Source organism: Podarcis melisellensis, assembly GCF_964234715.1.
Source record: "Podarcis melisellensis genome assembly, chromosome: 5".
Classification (NCBI taxonomy): domain Eukaryota; kingdom Metazoa; phylum Chordata; class Lepidosauria; order Squamata; family Lacertidae; genus Podarcis; species Podarcis melisellensis.
In genome coordinates this window covers 22,170,518-22,196,624 of record NC_138537.1, presented here as the reverse complement: position 1 = coordinate 22,196,624, position 26,107 = coordinate 22,170,518, and the positions used below count along the sequence as shown (strand labels likewise).

General features: G+C 44.5%; 1 protein-coding gene across 10 annotated transcripts in view; it reads right to left on the bottom strand.

Moving 5' to 3' along the window:
* PLCH1 (phospholipase C eta 1) overlaps window positions 1–26,107 on the bottom strand; it is a 140,428-nt gene that overhangs the window by 74,115 nt on the left and 40,206 nt on the right. Inside the window, exons 1-2 of one of the 10 annotated variants that reach the window (XM_081910683.1) lie at window positions 16,890–17,006; window positions 14,596–14,734 (exon numbers count right to left, since the gene is read on the bottom strand). The exons of 8 other annotated variants lie outside the window; for them this stretch is intronic. In XM_081910683.1, coding sequence (XP_081766809.1) covers window positions 14,596–14,605 — 10 coding nt within the window. In that variant the 5' untranslated portion in view covers window positions 14,606–14,734; window positions 16,890–17,006. Of the gene's footprint in view, window positions 1–14,595; window positions 14,735–16,889; window positions 17,010–26,107 lie in introns of those variants that run through there. One more of the 10 variants, XM_081910684.1, reaches the window with a different exon arrangement.

Here is a 26,107-nt window from a genome sequence, read left to right as displayed (position 1 = left end):
TAAGATTCTTCAAATACCTGAAGAACTGTCACATAGAAAAGGGCAAAAGACTTGTTCCCTGTTGTCCGTAAAGGACTCCATCTGACAGGCTGAACTTACAGGAAGGAAGATACCTGTTGAACAGTAGCTGAAATCTCACAACTGTGACAGCTGTTTGACAATGGAACTGATGAGTCATTAGCCACTAGGGCTAAAAGCAGCTTTTATAAAGGGAAAGATGGTGTCAGTTGGGGAAACCAGGAAAGGAAAGGGATTAATCCAAACTTCCCTCAACACCACTGTTTCCCATTCATGGTGGTTTTGAAGAAAGGGGTATTAAGAGAGCAGACTCACGGATTTCCTGCATTACATGAAGTCTGGCCCTTCTTTTACAGCATTCTTCTATATCATGTTGTATTATTTTACTGTTGTTAGCCGCTCTGAGCCCAGCTTCATAGAGTTTCATAAAGTTTGACTCAGAACCTTCAAAAACATTATAATAACTTCCAGAGATGACCTGGTTACACTTATTCATCAAACAATTGTACAGAAAACCTACTTGCAGACAAGCCTGGCCGGTAACATTCCGAAAGGAAAATAAGACACAAATTTGTTCAAGAAAATTAATTTCCCCCTAACCATTAATGTATAAGAATGAATCACAACAGCAATCTTTCCTGAACTACTGGCTGGGACTGAAAAGGAATTATAGTTCAAAACGTCTGAAAGGCACCAAGCTGGGAAAGACTGCCCTAATATATGAGTTATGTTATCAAAAGACAATAACGGTACATGAAGAAAAAGTCTGTCCAGGAATGCAGTCTCTTTAGGAGGAGAAGTAGGGATCACAAATGGGAATTCATCACAGAAAAAGAAAAATACAAAATTCTTTGGCGCTAAACTGTATTACCAAATAACAAACCCATTAGGGCAGGGCAGGTTTTCTCTTGATGTTTGTTTCGATTATACAACCCTAATTAGGAACAAGAAGTTTGAAAATCTGTATTATAAAGACAACTTGCTGTAGCACTTATTTGAGGGGGAGGGGAACTGAAAAGAACACATAATTTTGGATATACCGGCTTGTACAAATATCTAGCCTTAGATGATGGAATTAACATTCTAGCCATGAACAGGCAGTCTCTGTTGTTTCATATTTAAGTATTTCAGCCCATTTGATATATAATACACATGTATGTGCATCTGAAAATGATAGTCACTTATACAAAAACCAAATTGTGATATAGTTCATATATGTGTGTGAATGAAATCCACATGTGTGGAGCTTGTTATTTTTTGTTAGATTTTCAAGGGGGGGCAAAAATCATGAGTACATACAGAAATGCGGTTGTTGCTTTTCTGTTCTGCAAATGACAGGAAACGACTGGTGACTCAAAAATTATATTTTCAACAAGGACTCAGCTAAGTAACACAGGGCTTTAATCTATAATCTGTCTGTGCCTGCTGATATATATGGAGGTTAGAGGTAAGCAAATCTTCTAACTTTTGAAAGCCTAACAAAAGCCTATTTTAGTCTGCACTTCTATTCTGGGAGTACATTATCAAAAATTGCCTGACAATGGAACATCCTACTACAAACAAAACCATGGCCATAGAAATCTGGTCCCATCCTCTGGGACCTTAGCATTAGAGTTAGTCAGAAGGGATTCTGGAGAGCACGTACCTCTGGTTACAAACTTAATTTGTTCCAGAGGTCCGTTCTTAACATGAAACCAGAGGTCCGTTCTTAACCTGAGGTGCGCTTTCCCTAATGGGGCCTCCCACTGTGTGCGTGCCTCCGGCGTGTGACTTCCGTTCACATCCCGGGGCAAAGTTTGCTTCTGGGCTGGCAGAGCTCATTACCCAAAGCATTCACAAGGAAGACGGTACATAACCAGAGGTATAATAATAATAATAATAATAATTTATTTATACCCCGCCCTCCCCAGCCAAGACCAGGCTCAGGGTGGCTAACAACCAATAATAAAAACAAGTTGATTAAAATACAATTTTAAAAACAAGATTAAAATACAACATTAAAACATTAGGATGCAGCCTCTTCACAGGAGGAGAAAGGAAAAAGAAAGAGGGGAGGGAATCAAACTGATTCTACTGTAGTCCAACTCCCTACTCAAAGCAGAATCCACAGTACAAGACTGAACTACAGCACCCCAACAGATGACCACTCAGTCTCTGCTTCGGGTCATGGAAGAATTACAGAATTGTAGAGTTGGAAGGAATCCCGAGGATCATCTAGTCCAACTGCCTGCAATGCAGGGCTATGCAGTTGTCCCATATGGGAATCAAACCTGCAACCTTGGCATTATCAGCACCATGCCCCAACCAACTGACCTATCCCAGCAGTTTGTGGGTCATAGGAAGCTAACTTATCCTGAGTCAGAGCATTGGTACATCTAGCTGAGTACTGTCTACACTGACTGGCAGCAGCTCTCCAAGGTTTCCGCCAGGGATCTCTTCCAGTCCTACCTGGAGCTGTCATAAACATCCTGCATGGAAAACAGATGCTCTAACAGTGAGCAATGGGAGAAAAGCAATGACAAACCTAGATAGCATCTTAAAAAGCAGAGACATTGCCTTGCCAACAAAGGTCCGTATAGTAAAAGCTATGGTTTTCCCAGTAGTGATGTATGGAAGTGAGAGCTGGACCATAAAGAAGGCTGATCGCCGAAGAATTGATGCTTTTGAATTATAGTGTTGGAGGAGACTCTTGAGAGTCCCATGGACTACAAGAAGATCAAACCTATCCATTCTTAAGGAAATCAGCCCCGAGTGCTCATTGGAAGGACAGATCCTGAAGCTGAAGCTCCAATACTTTGGCCACCTCATGAGAAGAGAAGACTCCCTGGAAAAGACCCTGATGCTTGGAAAGATGGAGGGCACAAGGAGAAGGGGGTGACAGAGGATGAGATGGTTGGACAGTGTTCTTGAAGCTACCAGCATGAGTTTGACCAAACTGTGGGAGGCAGTGGAAGACAGGAGTGCCTGGCGTGCTCTGGTCCATGGGGTCACGAAGAGTCGGACACAACAACAACAACAAACAGTGAGCAACAACCCTTCCAGGGAAGGATAGCCCACCACTTCCCAAGGCAATTTAGGAAATTCAGCTGGTTGTTTAGACAAAATCTGCGTCCCTACAGTTTCCACCCTTTGGCTCTACCCCTGCCCTCTTAAACAATGGAGAACAAACGTCCTTAAACTACTCTGTAACTGTATGAACCCTAAAATCAAAGCTAAGCCATTCTCCTTTTTAAGCAAGAAAGTGGCAATTCTGTGATCTCTGTTTAGGAGGGACTTAGTCACTAACAAACACTACATAAAAACAGACCACATAGCGACAATCCTTTATATTCTTACCTATAGTCCATTCCCTTGAATACAGTGTGGCATACTTCCAAGCGAGCATAAATTAGGGTTCAGCTGCAGCTGTTTTATTTAGCAAATCAAAACAGCTGTTTTTGAACGACAGTCAAACTAAAAACAAAAGATGCATCTTGCTATTTAGGAACGAATCACGCAAAAGCATGGGACACCAAACAATTAGTATTTGCTATTTAAATGGAATCAGCCCAGCAGCACGCCCAAACTAATCTCGCAAGCATTTCAAATAATCTTTTAAAAACAAAAACAGATCGGAGCGCCCACGGCATCTGTCGAAATAAATAGCGTGGGAATCACACCTGACAGTGACATCCTGCTGCCGCTACTTGCCCTGCCTGTCTTCCGGTTCCCTTTTGCAAAGGGAGCACGTTGAATCTGAAACTCTGAAAGAGATACCGACCCATTTGAGCCAAGCGGCAAACTTGTGGAGTTCCCACGCTTCCCACCACATGGTAGACCTCTGAAGCCAGAGAAGACGCCATTGGAGAGCGAGGAGTCCAGATGTTGCTCAGAAGCTTCTCAAAACAGGCCGGTGATATTTATTCCGCAGCCCAAAGCGACGCTTTGCGGCGCTGAGCAAATCAAAAGCTGCCGGACTGGGACAGCTAAGCTGCGAGTCTGAGTAGCAGCCCACACAGGGCGGATATGTCCAAAGAGCCCTCTAATCTGCGCGGCGGCAGCAGCAGCCAATACCACCTTCTGCTTGTTATTTATCCCTGTGTAAAATGAGGTCTTTTAACATCCTGAGATTGCCTTGGTACAGACCCTTGGTATTACTGAGTCGCTCGGATAACAGGGCTGTGTGACACTGACCCCTCTGCAGCCTGTTTCCGAGCCAAAGGCCCGTTTCTAAGCAGTTTATGCCTCTCTTTGAATAATGCAAAGCCTGCAACCGTAATAAAATTCAAGTGGGCCTGGTTTACAGCGTGCAAAGGGAGCATCAGAGGACGGCAGCAAACAATCCAAAAACAGGAATTCCTTGGACTTTGGTGGTAGCTTCAAAACACACATATTCTCTGCAACCTTGAAAACACATTTGCACATTAAAGTGTGTGTGTGTGTGTGTGTGTGTGTGTGTGTGAACTGCTATACAGTGGTACCTTGGGTTAAGAACTTAATTCGTTCTGGAGGTCTGTTCTTAACCTGAAACTGTTCTTAATCTGAAGCAGTACTTTAGCTAATGGGGCCTCCCACTGCCGCTGCACGATTTCTGTTCTCATCCTGAAGCAAAGTTCTTAACCCGAGGTAATATTTCTGGGTTAGCGGAGTCTGTAACCTGAAGCGTCTGTAACCTGTAATCCAAAGATCCCAGGGTGGTTCGCAGCATCAAAATACAATCTAAACACACAATGCATAATAAAAACAAGAAGAAAAACAAAGCAAACCAACAATCCCTCATCCAAACCTTCCTCTTTCTCCCCCTCCCCCCCTTCTGCTCAAGGATGGAGCCAGAGCCTCCTCATCCTGTGAACCATTCATCTCACAGCATAAAATCCCTGGTTTGCGGGTCAAAACCCCCATTGGGTGGGGGAAACAAAGGGTTCCACCATTTAGTTAAATATGCATGTTGAATGCTTGGCATATAGCCTCCTTTCAGCATGTCTTGAAAAATAACAGCTCTCATTTTATTTATTTTCCACACCCAATTCTAGAACTTGCTCAGTCAGACAGGCCTCCTTCTTTGCGCCTGCCCGTCTTGGGAATTGGATCTAGAAACCCTTATAATTTTTTTAGATATAGATATAGATATAGATGATATAGATACATTTTAAAAAATCATTTCTCATTTGGGGAGTGTTCTGTGGTACAGTGGTACCTCGGGTTACATACGCTTCAGGTTACAGACTCCGCTAACCCAGAAATAGTACCTCAGGTTAAGAACTTTGCTTCGGGATAAGAACAGAAAACGCATGGTGGCGGCACGGCGGCAGCAGGAGGCCCCATTAGCTAAAGTGGTGCTTCAGGTTAAGAACAGTTTCAGGTTAAGAACGGAACTCCAGAACGAATTAAGGACTTAACCCGAGGTACCACTGTACTCCCATCTCCCCAATCCGGCAAGACCCAAGAATGCAAAACGAAACACGGGAACTCTCCAAGGTCCTGCAAGTGCTCTGGGTACCATGAATTCATTCCCCCATAGTACTGACTCAGACCAGCAGTCACGTGCCTTTTTAGGTCTGTGAGTAGATTTGGATTTTTTTAAAGTAATTGCTGTGGACACCACCCACTTTGGTCATGCCCCCCACCACCACCCAAACCACCGAGACACACAAACAGAGAGAATGCAGAAAAACTGAGCTTTTCCAAGGGATTTGGGTGGAAGTCAAATCGAGTAGAATTAATCTGACCCAAGAAAACGCAGCTGAAAGATGAATTGGGAAAGAGGACTGCTCTTTCTTTATTAAAAAGATTGTTTTTGAGTTTTCAAAAGCAGCAGCGTTCAAACAATAAAGAAACAAAGAGCAACGAGTGCATGGAGCGCATTATCGCAGAGGGAATAAAATAAACAGAAGGATCAGTAGACCAGGGATCAGCAAACTTTTTCAGCAGGGGGCCGGTCCACTCTCCCTCAGACCTTGTGGGGGGCCGGACTATATTTGGTGGGGGGGAATACCGCACACATAACCCAGAGATGCATTTTAAATAAAAGCACACATTCTACTCATATAAAAACACGCTAATTCCTGAACCATCCACAGACCAGATTTAGAAGGCAATTGGGCCGGATCCAACCCCCAGGCCTTAGTTTGCCTACCCATGCAGTAGACTTTGTCAGGCATCACAATAAAATAGATTCATTTCCCCAAACCACAGTGGTACACAACCTATGGTGCATGTGTCCATAGGTTTGTCCATCATTGGCTATGGAGAACAAGTCTACCACTGGCAACATGGAACCTGTGTTCGCAATGGTGGAATTGCCATGGAATATTAGTGCTGGGGAGTAACTACAAGAGGAGACTATTGCCTCCAAGTTAACTTATAAAAACTTCATTTTCAACAGCAAACAAAGTCAATAAATTGTGTCTCATGATGCATTTCTTTCTCACTTACAAAAGGTTCCGAAATAATGCCCATCCACAAGGATAGTGGAAAGCCACTGACATGAGCCGAGTGGCAGCCACAACCTTGTGTTAAGAAGAAGCAACTCTAGAGAACAAGAACATTTTATTAGAGTAGGCAGCATACATCAGCTTCTCTTTGAAAGAGATTGTATTCAGTTCCTGCTTCACCATGGTTCCCTGTTCACAGATAATAGGAAACTATGGTTAGCTATAACTTCATGGTTTGTTTTACTGCTTGATGAAGGAAGGAGCAACGGGGTTGTGTGCAAGTGAACGAACCTCATGCACTTCCTAGTTAGCCAGGATTTGATCACCCAGATGCAGCCACTGTGTGCTGCTGCTCATAAGGGCAAGATCCAGCTACGTCATACTCTGAGAGTGGTTGAAATAAATGATTGGCACAAATAAACACTGGCTGTCACCTTAGGAAGATATATGAGGTCTCCCAAGACTTCTCTTATCCCACAATTCTTCTTGCCGAAAGATTTCTTGAGAATCTCAAGAAAGAGCCTCTCCAAGTTGGGTGGATAGACAACAAAAGTGGCTCAATATACAGCAAGTTAAAGTGGGGGACACACACCTCTAATTTTGCACATACTGAGCTGTTAAAATTTGACCAGGGAACACACCTTGGAGTTATGGTGGATATGCACGTAATCGCACTTACATAACCAGAGAGAAAAATAGTATAACAAACTGCTATTTGCTGCAGAATTACAAATGGAAACAAACTTTGATTTTACAAGCCGAGGAAAATGCTCTTCCATTAGAGGCCTAATGCATTTTTTTTTTCCTTTTTAAAACGCAACCCTTAAAAATTACAATCCCAGAGGGGAAAGCAGGTTTACAGTGACTGGCTTTTATAGAATTATTAATGTTACCATCATTCAAATGAAGGGAAGATTAGATCAGTCCTAAAGAGCACTGCCCAACAATGGAAGTGTAATTATTAGAAAAGGAAGCTAAACTGTACTTCTAAATTAAATACCTAAAGTGGTATGAACAACATGAAGGCCGGAGGCACAAATCCAACAAAATTCAGTAACAATGAAATGTCCAAACAACCAGAAAATTTAATTCACTGGCAAGCGGCGCCACAAATGCCAGGGGGGTATTTACTGAAATATTATATATTTTCTTCCTTTCAGGTCCACAGCAGACCTGTAGACCGGATCTGGAGAACGACAGAAATAAAAGCACTATGCAGCATCGAAAGCAAAGTTACAAAGCAGCCATAAAAATAAAAATAAAAGCACACATTGGAAAGGATGCCTAAACAAGGCATATTTTATCTAGCACCGAGAGTGGGGAAGCAGCTGTCTTCCTGAATAAATGATGCCCGATAACTTTCGATACTAGCTATGACATGGCTCTTTTCCAAAAAAAAACCCATTTCATATTTTATCCAGACCAGAGGTGGGAAACTTTTTTCACATTCCCTTTGCTGGTCGAAATTAGCCAGGTGCCAGGTGCATTTTGCAGGTGGCTTTCGACCACTTGTGACCAAGTGAAGATGCCTGGGTACCAGGATGGAGCCTGACATCTCCACCATCTGGAGATTCTTGGATCTGAACAGTTTTCACACACTAATATCCCCACCTTGTAGAATTCTATCCATTATATTTTATTTTATATTTTATATTTTATCAGAAAATGAATTTCTGGAACCAAAATGCTTTTTCTGTGCAGCCTGAGCAGGAGCAGTTGCCATTAAGAAAAAGAGGTTGGAACAGGCTAATAATAATAATAATAATAATAATAATAATAATAATAATAATAATTTATTATTTATACCCTGCCCATCTGGTTGAGTTTCCCCAGCCACTCTGGGCGGCTTCCAATCAAGTGTTAAAAACAATACAGCATTAAATATTAAAAACTTCCCTAAATAGGACTGCCTTCAGATGTCTTTTAAAGAGATGATAGCTGCTTATTTCCTTCACATCTGATGGGAGGGTGTTCCACAGGGCGGGCGCCACTACCGAGAAGGCCCTCTGCCTGGTTCCCTGTACCCTCACTTCTCGCAATGAGGGAACCGCCAGAAGGCCCTTGGCACTGGATCTCAGTGTCCGGGTTGAACGATGGGGGTGGAGACGCTCCTTCAGGTATACAGGACCGAGGTCGTTTAGGGCTTTAAAGGTCAGCACCAACACTTTGAATTGTGCTTGGAAACGTACTGAGAGCCAATGCAGCCAATCCACATATAACAATAGATATGTGGACTGTCCCTGGATCAAGTGGCTATTCTTCCTATCAGTTCTCAACATCCTTAACTTAGATCACGGTTGTCACTGAACTAGCCATATGTTTAACTAAGAATCAATCAGTCCATCACTTGCAAAATAAAACTTTAGAGCTGTCTTGCCCCAAAATGGCAACTAGGCATTCCGTTTTGGCAACCGCAACCATGGTTTAAGGAGCTATTTGGCGCCTAGCTTACACATCTGAGTTTCAAACACTGATTCCCTTCTGAGAGATCTTCTGGGGGCCATGTGCTAGCGGTACGCAGGGCCAGATGCGAAGGTGGATGGAGCAATTAATGTAGCTTCCAACTTTGTACAATAGTCTAAATTCCTACATACACACGTGGTTCTATTCTCCTTTTAGGCAAGCAGGAAACATTATCAGAGTTCAAAGGCCAGGTAAAAGTACTCAAGGAGGATACGAAGCAGGGCAGGTGGGGGTGTGGATAGGGAAGGGACCTGTCTATTGAGGGCCCAGGGGACCAGAAAGAGGGGCTTGAAGGGCCATATTTGGCCCCCAGGTCTGTCGTTGCCCACCCCTTGACCCAGACATTAAGCAGTGAATTGTGGGATCCTGCCACAGGAAAGCGGGTGACATATTGCTTAGCATGTGCCAGTGAGATCCATTACCGTATTTTTCGCCCCAAAAGACACACCAGACCATAAAGCACACCTAATTTGGGGAGGAGGAAAACAAGAAAAAATTATTCTGAATCCCGGAAGCCAGAACAGCAAGAGGGATCTGGCTTCTGGGATACTGTGTGGCTGTTCTGGCTTCTGGGATAACCGCACCAAGCCTCTTCAGGGCAGCGGGATGAAGGCTCCCCCTGCCTAAAGAGGCTGCACACGACTAAGGCAGAAGCCAGGACGGCGCATCGCTGAAGGGGCGCTGCACAGTTCTCCCTCTCAGAGAGGGTGCCCTTTCAGCGAAGCTGGAGAAGGAACAGAAGGAGACCCTTCTGTTCCTCCTCCGGCTTTGCAGGACAGGCGCTGCACAGAGAGGTAGAGCTGCCGCAGCACTCCTTCAGCAAAGCGGGAGGAGGAACAGAAGAGGCTCTGTTCCTCCTCCCGCTTCACTGAAGGGGTGCTGCGCAGCTCTACCTCTCTGTGCAGCGCCATTCGCTCCATAAGACGCACTCACATTTCCCCTTACTTTTTAGGAGGAAAACTGTGCGTCTTATAGAGCGAAAAATACGGTAGTTATGAGTACTGGATTTCACCCTGAAAGACTCGGGTTCAAATCCCTACCCACCTGTGAAGCCAGTCATCATCACCCTAACCCTTCCTCACTGCGTTGTTGTGCAGATGAAAGACGTATTACACTGAATTCTTTGGGGTAGAGATGAGGAGCCTAAAGTCCTGTTGGACTTCAGTTCCCATCAGCCCCTGACCGGTCTCTGCTAGCGAACTGTAACTTGCGCTCCGAGCATCCACAGCTAATGCTATTTATTCTTCTTTTTTTTCCTTCTGAGAGTGCACTTTATCTAAATCCCAAAGTGCAGTGCTAATATCTAGACTATAATTCAGCTTACCCCCTAACATCAGGAAGCTGTTGGTTGTTATTCTACTTTGGGGGCCTGTTATATAACAAAACATAGAAGGACATACGCTTGCGACTGTCTATCCATGGAATTATTTGTGCCTATGTACCTGAGCTTCTTTTCTCCCTGCCATCATTTCCATTTATTCTGTTACACTTTCCCCAGTCTTGAGGCAGAACATTTTCCATAAAATCATAGAGTTGGACGGGTCCCTGGTGGTCATCTAGTCCAAACCCCTACCCAGAATTCCCCGGGCCAATTGCAACAAGGTGGAGATCTCTGGATGCCAGAATGAAGACTATAATCTCCATAGTGCTGGTGATATACACAATTCATTTTCAGCTTCGTAATCTTGTAAAAAATAAAAAATGGTGCCTAGACATTCCATTGTGGCAACCGTAACCTAGGTTTAAGGTGCCATTTAGTGCATAGTCTAAACATCTTGAGTTTCTAACACTGCCTACAATGCAGGAAATCTGTATGCTTCTTATAGCAGCTTTAACCAACCCTGCTTTGAAAGTTCTGAAAGCAACGTGAACTTTTGTTTCTAAAGTTCATGGCTTCCCTGAATACAATTGTGAAATCTACCAATAAAGAGCCTTGTGGGTGTTACAATATTCTGTTCTACCTTAACAGATGTGTGGAGTTGTTGTATGTCACACGTCTGTTTACATTCCAGCACAGCTTGCTGGGAACTTCCGTTGTGTGTGTAGCTTTTGCTTAAGCTGTTTGCTTGGACACGAAGGGGAGAAGACATGTTTTTCCCTTTGTCCTGATGCTGAATAAAACGCCTGTAAATACGCTTTACGCAACCTCTATCTGCCCTTCTGTTGTGAAGAGTCTTTTACTCTGCTGGCTTGAGTGCTCAGCTTCCACAGGTTTCTGAAGCTCGGACATCGCTCGGCTGCCAGCCAGAGCCAGCTGGGGACCTGCCATTTGCCCCCATTTCTTTGGATGCATCCCAACTGTGGGATCAGACCAAAGGCCCATCTAGTCCAGCATCCTGTTCTCACAGTGGCCAACCAGATGCTTGTGGGAAACCCATAAGCAAGACCCGAACACAAGAGCCCTCTCCCCTCCTGTGATTTCCAGCAAGAGGCGTATTGTGTCTGACAGTGGCGGTATGCCATAACCATTGTAGCTGGTAGCCATTGATCGTTAATATCCTACCTTTCAGAGTACAAAGCCTTCCAGGGGAGCTTACAGTTAATATCAGAATACCTTTTTAAATAGCAATATCATTAGACACAGGGCACTGGTGATAGGGGTGACTTTATGGGGGTTATAATAATTCTCCAGAGTGTTCCACGTATGTTTTGAGCCATGTTTTCTGCATCGGTCAAAATCCAGTTCCTCACTTCCTAGGCCACAGAGTTCCCTTTTTGCACTGTAAGCCTGACAGACAGAGCTCTGTGGTTCAAGGGCATTCTCTAGGTGGCAGTGCCAGCCTGCCTGGGCACCGAAGTCAGCTGACAGCCAAGAGCCAAACCCTGTCCATGAGGTCCAAAACAGCCTCAGAGTGTGCTCAGGCTGGGTTTGGGATGCTTGAGGAAATGTATGCTTTCTGAACGCTGATATGAACTGACTGGATCCACACCTCCTAGACAAATGTGCAGATCAGAACGTGAGCCGTCCGTCGGCTTTTGCACTTCCTAAATGCTCCGGTGAAGATTTTGCCTTCAAAAAAACAATAATGTTGAAATACAATTGATAATAATAATAATAATAATAATAATAATAATAATAATAATAATAATTTTATTTATACCCCACCCTCCCTGGCCAGAGCCAGGCTCAGGGCAGCTAACACCAATAAAATCACAGTAAAAACATAATAGGGGGAAAAGAGGGGGGGCGGAGAAGAAAAAGAAAAACCAAGTTAAAATACAGGTTAAAATGCAGCCTCATTTTAAAGTTGCTGATAAATCAAGAGCATAAGGGGAGGGAAACATAAGGATCAGACCGAGTCCAAACCAAAGGCCAGGCGGAACAATGCATTTTAAAATATGTATTTAAATCCAAGACTTAGTGCAGATTTAAAATTAACAAATTAATGCAGAAAAAGGGGTGAACCCATACAAAAGGGTCACAGACCAGAAATAGACAGATTCCTCCATCCCTAGTCTGAGGACACTGAACAACTTGTCTCTTGTGCAAGGACACTGCCTGACTATGATTTCCTTATCCTAACGCCGGGTGTCAATGTAGCACATTTCAAATGGTGCAAAGCAGTTTGCCTGCCCTGTGTCAATATGCCTTCCAACAGCCATCCTGTAAGGTAGGTCAGCATCACTGCAAGTTTAGGGGCTGGAGCTGAAAGAATGGGAGCTTGCATGGGCCCACTAAGTCAGTTTAGAAACTGCAGGAGTGCAAAGTGCTGTTGCACCCAGTTCCTGCTTGCAGGTTCCCTATACAGTGGTACCTTGCTTCTCAAATGTCTTGATACTCAAACAATTTGGAACCCAAACACTGCAAACCCGGAAGTAAGTGTTCCGGTTTGCAAACTTTTTTCAGAAGACAAGCGTGCTCCGTTTTGAGTGTTATGCTTCCGATTTGAGTGCCACACTTCCTTTTTGAGTATTACACTGAGGTCTGTCTGTTTTTGCTATTAATTTTGCATTTTTGTTTTTGGGGCTCTTTTTGTTTTGTTTTTATGACTGTGTGGAATGCAGTTCAGCTACTGATTGATTGATTGTGACTGCAGTACATTGTTTATTGCTTTCATTTTATGGATCAATGGTCTCATTAGATAGTAAAACTCATGTTAAATTGCTGTTTTAGAGGTTGTTTTTAAATGTTTGGAATGGATTAATCCATTTTGCATTACATTCTATGGGAAAGCACGCCTTGGTTTTGGAACGCTTTGGTTTTGGAACGGATTTCCGGAACGGTAAACCAAGGTAAGCATCTGATTGGCCAATATGACAACAGGATAATAGACTAGCTGGCCTCATCCATAAGCTGACATTTTAAACCACCACCACCCATGCTTTTGTTCCTTTTGTAGTGCCATTTTTGTGAACCACTAAACATTGCAACCATGACGGCTGTGATGAGACCGTGAAGGCAAGGGAATTTTTTGATCCAAAGCCACCCTGGTAGTAAGCCTTTCTTTTTTTTTAATCAAGCATGGAAGAAAAAGAAGTAACCACTTAACTCTAAATTGGGCTAATTGCCAAAAACTGTTGCAAATATTCTGCCACTTCATTATACTACGCAGAACATAAGTTTTATTAATCAAACATGCCTAATGAGTTTACATAGCTTAATCATCACTACTATGAGGGGGAACAGCTTTTCGATAGAAAGCCTTTGTACCACTGAAAGAAAAGTGTGAAGAGTTAACGTTTCAATCTGGTCCAGGATTCTAAAAGCCTAAGCCAAGGGCAAACAATATGGCAGTTCTGCAGATGCCCTTCAGCTACAGATTCCACCATCCCTGACCCATCCACAGTGACCTTGCTGGCTGGAGTTAATTCAGTTATGATTTTTTAATTTTCCATATTTGTAAGCTGCCTTTGAGGATTGTCCTTCCAAGGCAGATCTCAATCATAGAATCGTAGAATTGTGCAATTAGAAAGGACCCCTAGAGTCATCCAGTCTAACCCTCTGCAATGTGGCAATCTCAGCTAAAGCATCCATGACAGATGGCCACATTAAAAATGGCCACATTAAAAATAGTTAACAACTGATAACATTACAAATCACAAAAAAATATAAACATCTGAGACACTATATAACTCATATAAAAATCATCACAGCAGCAGGAAGAACCAGTAACAAGCTGACTAAAATAATACAAGTGTGAAAACAGAAAGCATAAAGAGCACATTTAAAAACCACCAGGAGAAAAGTACCAACACAAATACTGACACAAAAAGCAGTTTGGATTTCTTTTTAAGTCTTTAATTTTAAAAGTCATTACGGAGCCTTATGTATTGACCTAAGGGGGTTTTTCCACGGGATCACCATGAAATAGGCCCTGTCTTTTGTGTCTGCCATTCTAATACAATCTAATATGGACTAGAGTTGATTCAGCAACTTCCAGGTGGCTGTGCTGTCTGTGGACGATGGGAATTGTAGTCCGAAACATCTGGAGGTGTGACAGGTTTTGGAAGGCTGCTATGAGCATTTGCTTTTTCTGATAATATACTCTTTCGCTTTAGAGATAATGCTGGTCAGAAAATCTTTAAAACTGCAAAGAACAAAAGCCTCTTTTGCAAAGCAAAAACAGTCTATGGTGCAGATTAATTCACAGAATCCAGACCACAACGGTGCTATTGTAACAGATATGACATGCACCTGTGAAAGAGGCTTGCAATTAAATTCAGATGAATCCAGAAATCAGTACGTCGAAAAGGGTCTTACCTTTAATCATGCGCAGATATTGTTAGTCTAGAGGATTGCTATCGAACACCACATAACTTCCTGCTACAGTTCTTCTCAATTAGGAACAAGCAATCGCTCTCCTTCTTCAATTACACTTCAGAGCAGCTAGACTAGAATGCTGGAAGGCAGGAGCAGACTTGCTTACCGAACCATTGGGCAGAACAGAGCCACACATTCTCCTTATTATCTCCAGAACAACAAAGACTCAAATTTTATGCTATTTTTTTATTTAAAAAAAACACACTTAAGAATTCCATCTACAAAATTTTGCAATGATTTGGTTTTCACTCGGTTTGAAAGAATGAAAAATGATGTGAAATAAACACAGAGGAAATGTGCTTCTAACAAGAAGGACATAAGAGCATCTCCTTTGAATCACACCAGAAGTTCCCTCTGGCCCATCATCCTGTTCTCCCAGTTACTAACTAGATGCCTAAGGGAAGCCGTACAGAAGGACTGGAGGCTCAATATTCATGGGGTCAAGGCAGCCTCATCTCAAAACCAAGGCCAAATACAGAGGGCTATTTTCCAAATGGTAACTTTAAATGGGAAGAACTACCTCTTATCAAGACAGATGTCGGGGGTGGGAAGGACGCAGGCAAGTGTGCACCAGGGGAAGGGGGCCTGGAGTCTGACTTAGGAGGGGGGTAAGGTAAAAGGTAAAGGACCCCTGGACAGTTAAGTCCAGTCAAAGGCAACTAGGGGGTTGCGGTGTGCATCTCATTTTCAGGCCAAGGGAGCCAGTATTTGTCCACAGACAGTTTTTCGGGTCATGCGGCCAGCATGACTAAACTGCTACTGGTGCAATGGAACACCATGACAGAAGCCAGAGCGCACGGAAATGTCATTTACCTTCCTGCCACAGTGGTACCTATTTATCTACTTGCGCTGGTGTGCTTTCGAACTGCTAGGTTGGCAGAATCTGGGACAGAGGAATGGAAGCTCACTCCATGGTGGGGATTCGAACCACCAACCTTCCGATCAGCAAGCCCAAGAGGCTCTGACTGTCTTCATAAGCTGAATTCAGACATGGGGCTTGTTGCGTTAGTTTTAGTGGTTCTAATGCCAATACATCGGTCCAGATTCCTAACGTTCCTTTTACCACACTGCAGTGCTAGTTGTGCTGTGGCTTTCTGATCGATAACAGCGCCACGTTGCACTAAAATTTAAACAGCGGGAAAGAGCTGTATGCTGTGATACTGCCCCAAAATGTCAACACATGAAACTGCAACGCAGTGCTCCTGTGGTTTTCTGAGTTAACAGGGCTGCAAACAAATCTTTCCTGGAAATCAATGCTAAACTTCTGTCATGTTCCACTGGATTTCCAGAAGTGGTTGTTTACGTTGTGTGAAAGAGCACACAAAAACGCAAAAATTAACAAGTTAGGAAATGTCAGGAAAGCAGAATAAAGAACCGTTGAGCAGCTTTTCTGCTGTGAGAGGCGGTGTTGCAGGGAAGCCTGCAAAGATGAAGCAAAAATGAGTACAGGGCAAATTGCATGAGTGCTCCAAACCTAGCCACTGTCCTCCCTCATAGTGATGAATGAATAGGAAGGGAACACACAACAGACTCTGCCCATGTGGCTCCAGAAGTCATGCACCTACAGGATCACACCACAAGAAATACTCTCAGGGTCCTTCTCCAGATGCATGCAAACAAGTCAGGGTATCATCCTGCAATTTTGGAAGAATGTGTGGTAAAACAACCATCTTCAACCCCGCTGTGAAACCTTCTCCAGAGGTCAAGAACAGGAGAGTAATTTGTTATTAAGCAATCAGTGTTGGACATCAAAAGATCCTCCTGCTGAGCCTTGCTAATAAAAAAAAATATACATTAATCACTCTCTACCTCTTCAGAGCAAATGCTCCTCCTACATAGCAGCAAGGGGCTGTCGACCTCCAAGAAGGGTTAATTTGTGAGATAACTATCTCAGCCACCAGAACAGATAAAAAGCACCTTCTAATTTCGTGTCTGATTATGCCCAGGGGTACACTATGAAAACACCCAGATCCGTAGCATAAAATCATTTATTTGTTTTTACATCTTGAATACATTCTCTTCTGCTCTGCCTCCCTCCCAAAATGATTTAGATCTAATGATAGCAGCAAAAGGCACTGGATTTTCCTGCACCAACCTCTGTTGTTCCCTCCAGGCTAACTCAAGAGCGCACAGGATTTTGAACTATGAAGGCAGCTCTCGATTTGTTAGGCACAGATTCCCCATGAAGGAACCCTGAAGGGCAAAATATAAAAAGAGGAGATATATCTACTTGCCTAATAGGTTCGGCGCTGGATACTGGCTCAGGTACTAAAAGTCTCTCTAGGTCTCTCTCAGAGCACACGGGATCTGTTCCACTTCCAGCTCATGCAGGGTCTGAGAGAGCCACTGTGTAAGCAGGAAAGCCAGCCAGAGTGATGCAAGTTACTAGGAAAAGCTGCAGATTTTTGCATATATTATGACGAACCCTTTCACCGTCTAGTAAGAAGGAAAGGCACAAATGTCTTGCGATCCCATCCATTCACCTGCATGTGAAGATGAATCAGCGTATAGGGAGGAGGTTCAAAAAGTCTTGACATGGTGCCTAGAGAACAACTTTCACCTAAATATCAGTAAGACAAAGGAGATGGTGTTGGACTTTTGGAGGAAGAGAGGGGAACTAGCCCCGTTGTATATCAGGGGGTGATGTGGAGAGAGAATCTTCCTTTAAATCCCTGGGAGTCTACCTTAGTGAAGACCTAACTTGGAAAAACAATACAACCCAGGTGGTTAGGAAGGCCCAACAGAGACTCCATTTCCTCAGAGTCTTGAGAAAGAACAACGTCAAACAAAAATTGATGATCGGTCCACAACAGAAAGTGTCCTTTCAGTATTACGGTGTGGTACGCTGGTTTGACAGCCACGGACAGGGAGTCCCTACAGAGGGTGGTGAATACAGCACATGATATCATGGGCTGTCCCCTGAGTTCACTAGATGACATCGCAGGAGACCATTGCCTCAGGAGAGCGAGGAAAATTCTTAGGGACGACGCACACCCCAGCCAGCACCTCTTTAATCTCCTACCTTCAGGCAGGAGATACAGAAGTATAGTCAGCCGCACCAACAGGTTAAAGGACAGTTTTTATCCGTGGTCTGTTGAGCTGCTGAATGGGAAGAAAAGTAGTGGTGCAAATGAATTCCAGCAAGCACACAGACTGTGTACAAGACTGAGTGTGGGGGGGCTCATTTAATTTCACTGTACACAGGTGGTGTAGTGACAATAAAGGTTTATTATTATTTGTTATTATTATTAAGATTCAAGTTCACTTTTATGTAAGATGCGGGGCCCCTGTCTTCAGCAAGTACATGCTTTAATTATACATCTATAGCCCACCCTGTGTGATGGTCTGGGATTCGACTCAGAGGCTGAACCTGAGGAATCCCAGCCTGCACAGGAGTCCCCGCCTCTGGAACCAGCTGAGCCGGGGCTGGGGCCTGAGCCTGAAGGGCCCTCACCTGTTTTGGGTCCTCAGGTGCAGGCATCAGCTGAGTCTGCTCTGGCTCCAGAGGTGATGGAGGACCCATTGCCTGCAGGTGCTCCACTCTCAGCCCCATCAGGGGAAGGTGAGGTTGCCTCTGGGTCCGGTAACCCTCCAGCCTCTCCTGAGTTGCAGAGGCTCAGGGCAGAGAGGCAGAGGGAACTAAGTTCCTGTAGGAGGAGTGCTCGCCTCCAGGCCAGGAGAGGCGAGACACCTGTGGACCGGGGCCGCCCTATGCCTCGGGGCAGATAAAAGCCAGTAAGCCCCAGTCCCAGGTTGCAGGAACAACGTTGTTGGTAACCTGTTCCTGCCAGACCCTGTCCTGCTCTTCTGCCAGAGCTCCTGACCTTGCCCGACTCCTTGCCTTGGAACCCGCTTCAGGCTTGACAGACAGCCTACACACCACACCCTTGACCCCGGACTGGACACAGACGTCGCCGCACGGAACCCCCCCCCAGGACCAGCACACCCTGTCCCAATAAAGTTACCCCAAAGCACTATGTGAATCAACCTGCATTTCCCAGTAGTGACACAGTAGTGAATTCTCTTTCTCATGCTGTTTCGGTACCATGGGAATGGGGAATCATCAACAACAGCGGCAAGAGTATTTTTAGCCCAGAAATGGAAGCAAGAAGAAATTCCCATGAAAGAAGAATGGCAGATAAAATTAATGGACTACGCAGAATTGGATAAAATGACAGGAAGCATTCGCAACCTGTGGGACCAGAGATTCACAGAAGATTGGGAGAAGCATACTAATTATTTGAAGAGCAACTATAATCAACAAATTATGTTAGTAGGACTACAAGAAGTTTTGTAAGGAGAAAGAGATGAAATGTTGCAAAGCAGAAAAAGAAGAGAGATATTAGTTATGAGATTTAAATGTAATAGGGAAAGTAAGAAATGTATACTAAGTGATTGGAAAATTTTCGGATGTGATTGATGGAAGTAAAAAAAATTGTATAAGATGTAAAAGTATGTTTAATTACTGTTGAAAATGATACGTTAAAAAAACTAATAAAAAATTATAGATAGAGAGAGAATGGAGAATCGACGTATGAAGAGTGGAATTACATGGAAAGATTTACAGAAGTGGCATCCCTCCATACCAGTCTCTGAAGCCCCTTCCAAGTCATCCTGTCCCTGCCATGAGGTTCCTTCCCCTCCTGGGTTACTAGATTACAGTGGTGCCTCGCAAGACGAAAAGAATCCGTTCCGCGATTCTCTTCGTCTAGCGGTTTTTTCGTCTTGCGAAGCAAGCCCATTGACAGCTTAGCGGATTAGCGCTACAGCGGTCTAGTGGCTTCTAGTGATCAGCTGTTAAGCGGCTTATCAGCGGATCAGCTGTTAAGCGGCTTAGCGGCTTAGGAAAAGGGGGGGAGCGGGAAAAAAACCATGGGGACTCGCAAGATTTTTTCGTCTCGCGAAGCAACCCCATAGGGAAATTCGTTTTGCGAAGCGCCTCCAAAACGGAAAACCCTTTCATCTAGCGGGTTTTCCGTCTTGCGAGGCGTTCGTCTTGCGGGGCACCACTGTAAGTGGAAAGAAGCCACAAGGGGGTGGGGACAACTTCCCCTGCTGCTTCCAGTAAGTGTGAATGAAGCTGAACACATCAACGCCCCCAGCGTGTATAGAAACAGAGATGCTGATGTGAATAGCAGGGGCGGGGTGCAAGCCATGAACCCTCCAATAGTGTTTGAAATTAGCTTTCAGCCACTTGTGATCAAGTGAAGATGCATGGGTACCAGAATGGCACCTGACATCTCCACCATCTGGAGATCCTTGGATCTGAACTGTTTTCACACACTAATACCTGTAGAATTCTATCAGTTACATTTTAGCTGCACAATCTGGAAAATGAATTTCTGGAACCAAAGTGCTTTTTCTGTGCATCCTGAGCAGGAGCAGTGGCCATTAAGAAAAGGAGGTCGGAACAGGGGAATATATCTGTGGACTGCCCCTGGATCAAGTGGCTTTTCTTCTCCAAGTTCTCAGAGCTCTTAATCTAGCTCAGGGGTCAGCAAACTTTTTCAGCAGGGGGCCGGTCCACTGTCCCTCAGACTTTGTCGGGGGGGGCGGACTATATTTTGGAAAGAAAGAAAAATGAATGAATTCCTATGCCCCACAAATAACCCAGAGATGCATTTTAAATAAAAGACCACATTCTACTCATGTAAAAACACAATTTAGAAGGTGATTGGGCCGGATCTGGCCCCCGGGCCTTAGTTTGCCTACCCATGATCTAGCTCAAGGTTGTCATCTGAACTAGCCACAGAATCAACCAGTCCATCATTTGAAAAATAAGAGTTTAGAGCTGTCTTGCCCCCCCCCCCATGGCAACTAGACGTTCAGTTTTGTCAACTGCAACCTTGATTTAAGAGCCATTTGGCGTCTAGTTTGTGTATCTGAGTTTCTAACACTGTTCACCACACACACAAAAAACCTTTTTGTTATGCTCAAAGGCAGTAATTTGAACCCTGCCTTGGTTGGATTCATCCCACAGTCTCCATCTCTCGCTGCAGATTCGCTCAGTGCCTGAAATTGAAGGCAACTATACCTGAAAAGTTGGCGTGAATCATGAGAAAAGACAGAGCAGTGTGTTAAGTGATGCCCATCATCCAGCTCCTTCTGAGTGGGTGCTGCTGAGACGGCCTCTCCCTCCTACTTACAGATACAGGGGGGGGGGGCCTACGGAAAAACCCTCTTGCTCCGATGGGAGACGACGCAGCAGCTTTTCAGATAAGCACATTCAAGAGGAGAACGTGTAAAGGCAAGAGCATGTCCTCAAGCAGTCAATTAGCCTGTGACAAGCACAGAAAGCAACTCTTAACAAAAACGATGTGGATTATGGTGGTATATGAATTCACCAAGCTCACTGTCACTGGAGAGGCAATTCCCAAAAATGCCCTAAATCTAGTCTGCCAATTTCAAATCTCATCAGCCCCACCAAATTGTCCAGCAGTCAGGGATCATGGGAGCTAGAGTCTGACAACATCTGGAAGGCATCACATTGGGGAAGGCTGGTATTAATGCATCACTTGCATTTAATCTCATTTTCATACAAAAATATTTCTTATGTGTACCTGTAGGGTTTTTACAATACAGTGGTACCTCAGGTTACATACGCTTCAGGTTACATACGCTTCAGGTTACAAACTAGTTTAACCCAGAAATAGTACCTCAGGTTAAGAACTTTGCTTCAGGATGAGAACAGAAATCGTGCTCCAGTGGCGCAGCAGCAGCAGGAGGCCCCATTAGCTAAAGTGGTGCTTCAGGTTAAGCACAGTTTCAGGTTAAGAACGGACCTCCGGAATGAATTAAGTACTTAACCTGAGGTACCACTGTATTTCATACTGCCAATGAAAGAAAGAGTGAATTAATGGTTGTTCCGTGGAAGTATGTGTTAGGCAGATTTCAATATCTCCTTAACGTCCTGGAGCTTGCTTTTCTCCCTCAGAAGAAAAGACTCCCTGGAAAAGACCCTGATGTTGGGAAAGATGGAGGGCACAAGGAGAAGGGCATGACAGAGGATGAGATGGTTGGACAATGTTCTCGAAGCTACCAGCATGAATTTGACCAAACTGCGGGAGGCAGTGGAAGACAGGAGTGCCTGGTGTGCTCTGGTCCATGGGGTCACGAGGAGTCGGACACGACTAAATGACTAAACAACAACAACAACAACATGAGCACAAGAGGGTGTGGAGCATAGGAAGTTGTGTTATTCTGAGTCAGACCACTGGTCCATTGAGCTCAGTAATGTCAACACTGATTGGCAGTGGCTCTTTGGGATTTCAGATGAAGATCTATCCCAGCTCTTCCAGGATACTCCAGGAATTGGATTTGGGATTTTCTGTGTGCAAAGCAGATGCTCTAGCACTGAGTTATGGTCCTTCCCCGAGTACCAAAAGGCTCATAGAAAATTAAGTACTATTAAAGGGGATTCCTGAATTACGGGTCTGCTTTTTAAAGTCCGACCTTAAAGGCACAGAGGTGCTCAAAGTTGCAGGTTCATTAAGCAGCATTAATAACAGCCTCCAACACACCAGCCTAGATTTATTGCCAGTCAGAAGAAATGGAACGGGGGGGATATTACATCGAGAAGTTTTTAAACTCAGGAGTTCTGCCAAACCAGAGGCAAAATGCAGACCATGGGTGAACTGGACTTCCCCTCTCCCCCCCCCCACCCCGTGACCTCTTTACCACTTCTGTCACTGAATGGCCAACCACTACCCTCCAGTGGTGTTTTGGTGTAAGAGTAATAAGACTTCAATAACTTGTTTTTCAATGCAAAAGGTGGCAACGCATAACTGCATGGAAATTGCATCTTCTGACCTTGAAGTCCTGTCCCTTCATTGTACAGTGGTACCTCGGGTTACATACGCTTCAGGTTACATACACTTCAGGTTGCAGACTCCACTAACCCAGAAAAAGTGCTTCAGGTTAAGAACTTTGCTTCAGGATGAAATCAGAAATTGTGCTCCGGAGGCGCAACAGCAGCAGGAGACCCCATTAGCTAAAGTGGTGCTTCAGGTTGAGAACAGTTTCAGGTTAAGTAGGGACCTCCAGAACGAATTAAGTACTTAACCGGATGTACCACTGTAGACATGCATTTAACCTGTTTTGGCTTCTCGGGAACAAGAGTGAGGGCACTTTGCACATACTCTGAGGCATTTGTTACTTCACCTTTCTCAGGCATTGACATGGTAATTTATTTGTCCTCAACAGATGTTTGTTTTAATTTTGTTTCACTGTATGTTGCTTTAGAACAGGGGTCAGCAAACTTTTTCAGCAGGGGGCCGGTCCACTGTCCCTCAGACCTTGAGGGGGCGGACTATATTGGGGGGGGTGAACGAATTCATATGCCCCACAAATAACCCAGAGATGCATTTTAAATAAAAGGACACATTCTACTCATGTAAAAACACGCTGATTCTTGGACCGTCCACGGGCCGGATTTAGAAGGCGATTGGGCCAGATCTGGCCCCCGGGCCTTAGTTTGCCTACCCATACTTTAGAAAAGTAACCAGCGCAATATAACCCATAGGGGTGCACCCAAAGTTCTCTGCCTGCTTGCACAAGAGCTCTTGCACTAGGGGATGGCTGGGTTTTAATGCTGCACAACAGAGGAATCCAACTGTGCTACCGGAAACTTGTTCAACAGATTGCGCAACCTATTGTGAAACAACGTTACCAGCAGCCTGCTTGCACATTTATTTTGTGCAACAAAGTTTCACTGGTGAAAAACATTTCCCAGCCAACTAATATGCCACTAAGTGGCTATAACTCATCCACACCGGATACAAACCACAATGGATATCGCCACACCGGATACAAACCACAATGGATTGCTGCAGCTTGAATAGCTCCATATGCGATGCATTGCGAACACTGTTGATCTGCTGATCATTTGTGTAAGCAAGAACAAGCTACCTAGCATCATTGTGACATCAGGGGTGATTGACAGGTTGGCAGCCCCCTGGTTCATGGGGGAGATACGGATCAGGTGGGACCAGCTCCCTCCCCCTGACATATATGCATGAATCCATGCTGAATCCTGGCAGAAATTAAGCCCTGCAGCTTTAAATTGTAGGTGACACTGCTTCCAACATAAATGCATTACTGCGGTTTAAAAGAACCTTATATTTTTTTTCTGGGCAGTATCAGATGCGCATTCTTCGGGTCCCGTGAGCAGTCGATACTTAAAGGGCCTCTTTATGCTAGCATTAGCAATGTTTGCACTGCTACACATGCAGTTAAGAGACCAGCAGTGTCATGTCTGCATGGTCCCCATCAGTAAAATCATAGAATTTGCAGGTCAGGCCTTCATTCCTTGCCAAAAAAAAAGCATGAGAGAGACACAAGCATTTTGCAGGGATCAGGGGCAGCTTTCCTGGCACAAGCTGAGTTCATGTATGTCTCTGATGAGGGAGAGACCTGTGAGCACTCCCTTGTTATCCTAAATGACAATAACTGTGCTGAAAAACGATCTTATGGCTTATCTGGCACTTTGGATCACATTCGGTGCAGCTGACTGCTCCATCAGGCAATTATCATCCCCTTTTAAACACTGACCTTTCCTTTGTTTATATCCTGACATTGAAAACCAACTATGTTATGACAGCCTGGGAGGGAAAGTTTGTTGCATTGACAAAGAAATAAGTGAATCCTTGCTTCATGAGCCATGTGCAGATGTTCTTCCCTACATCTCTCCCCCCGGTCTCTCTCTGTGTGTGCAACCACATTCTGCTGACATTTCTACTGTCTACACTCCTGGTTTCTGCTTCTACAGTGACCTTGCAACATAAACAGAAATTGTAAAACTGGCACATGCATTTTTCTGGTGCCCTATTCATGCATTGCTCATCTATGTGCCTGGTCCTCTATGCACACATTCAGCAAAACCTCTGGACATCAGGCCAAAGCAGAAAGCAGGGCCTGTCGCTTGCAGTCGCAATCTTCCCTCACCCAAGTCCCACAAAAAGCCGCACATAAGGATGCTTTAAATAAGCAATATACACTCATAGGGGAGGAAATCACAGTAAGGGGGGGGGAGCTAGCAATAAGCACATAGAACGAAAGTGACAAGATCAACAGAAACAGCTTCATTAACAAGCTTTCTATTGGTCCCATTGGAATGGCACATTACATTGTACTACTTGAAATACAGAGATACTGCTGTGTTGTTCACTCTCAAGGTATAAAAACACCCTCTGCCCAACACAGATGGCAACCACAGTACAAAATCAAGACAGAAGACAATCTGCAGCAATTTCTTCCCCTCCTTTAAAAAGTAAAGGACCCCTGGACAGCTAAGTCTGGTCATAGTCAAAGGCGACTATGGGGTTGTGACGCTCATCTCGCTTTCAGGCCGAGGAAGCCAGTATTTGTCCACAGACGGCTTTCTGGGTCATGTGGCCAGCATGACTAAACTGCTTCTAGTGCAACAGAACACCGTGACGGAAACCAGAGCACACGGAAACACCATTTACCTTCCTGCCACAGCAGTACCTATTTATCTACTTGCACTGGCATGCTTTCGAACTGCTAGTTTGGCAGGAGCAGGGACAGAGCAACAGAAGCTCACTCAGTTGCAGGGATTCGAACTGCCAACCTTCTGATCAGCAAGCCCAAGAGGCTCAGTGGTTTAGACCACAGTGCCACCCGCACCCAAACTTTAATTAGAGGTCACTCCTAAGTAGGCAAGTCTGAGCATGGGTTTTTGAGAGCCTGTGTGCTATTTCAGGTCCTTGTGGGTCCCCACAGGCATTGAGAGGACCAGTGTGAGAACAGGATTTTGGATTAGATCAGCCATTGGGCTGACCCAGCAGGCTCTCCCTTAAAGGGATTTCCATAGCCAAAGGTATTTTAAGCTTGTCCAAAGTGCCCCATTACTTGGGTTCCATCCAAAACCATCTGCAGCAGCATTCAGATGTTTTTGACTACAATTCCCATTAGCCTCCTTTTCACACAGCTCTGGCAGGGGCTCCAGCCCTGTGATTTATGATGTGATCAAGACTCGTGCAGATTTCTAGGTTCTATATATATGCGGCTGAACAGGCACCGCCAAGGGGGGAACATCGCTTGTTCGTCACACTGCATTAAAAGTATAACGTAAGTTACGTGAGTGGCATCAATGAAAAACACAAGGGGCAGGTCTGTGGTTGGGCAAATCACGAGGGATTGAGGGAACATGCCCTAGTCTTTGACAGGCAAACGCCTTCCAGTAGCGAGAAGACAGGCTATGTTAATCAGAGACACATAAATTATATTGAAGGTATGTGGATAGGCCCTTAGTTCACAGTTCTCCAAGAAAAAAGTGGCTAAAAGATTACCTGTAAATCAACTGTGACATAAAATGTTTGTCTGAAGCATTTTTATCAGGAGGCACACATTTTTTTTAAGCCGCCAGAGTCTGGTACGTGTAAAAAAGTAACTGCTGAGGCCGAACCAATTAGGTCTCTCTCCCTCCCTCTGC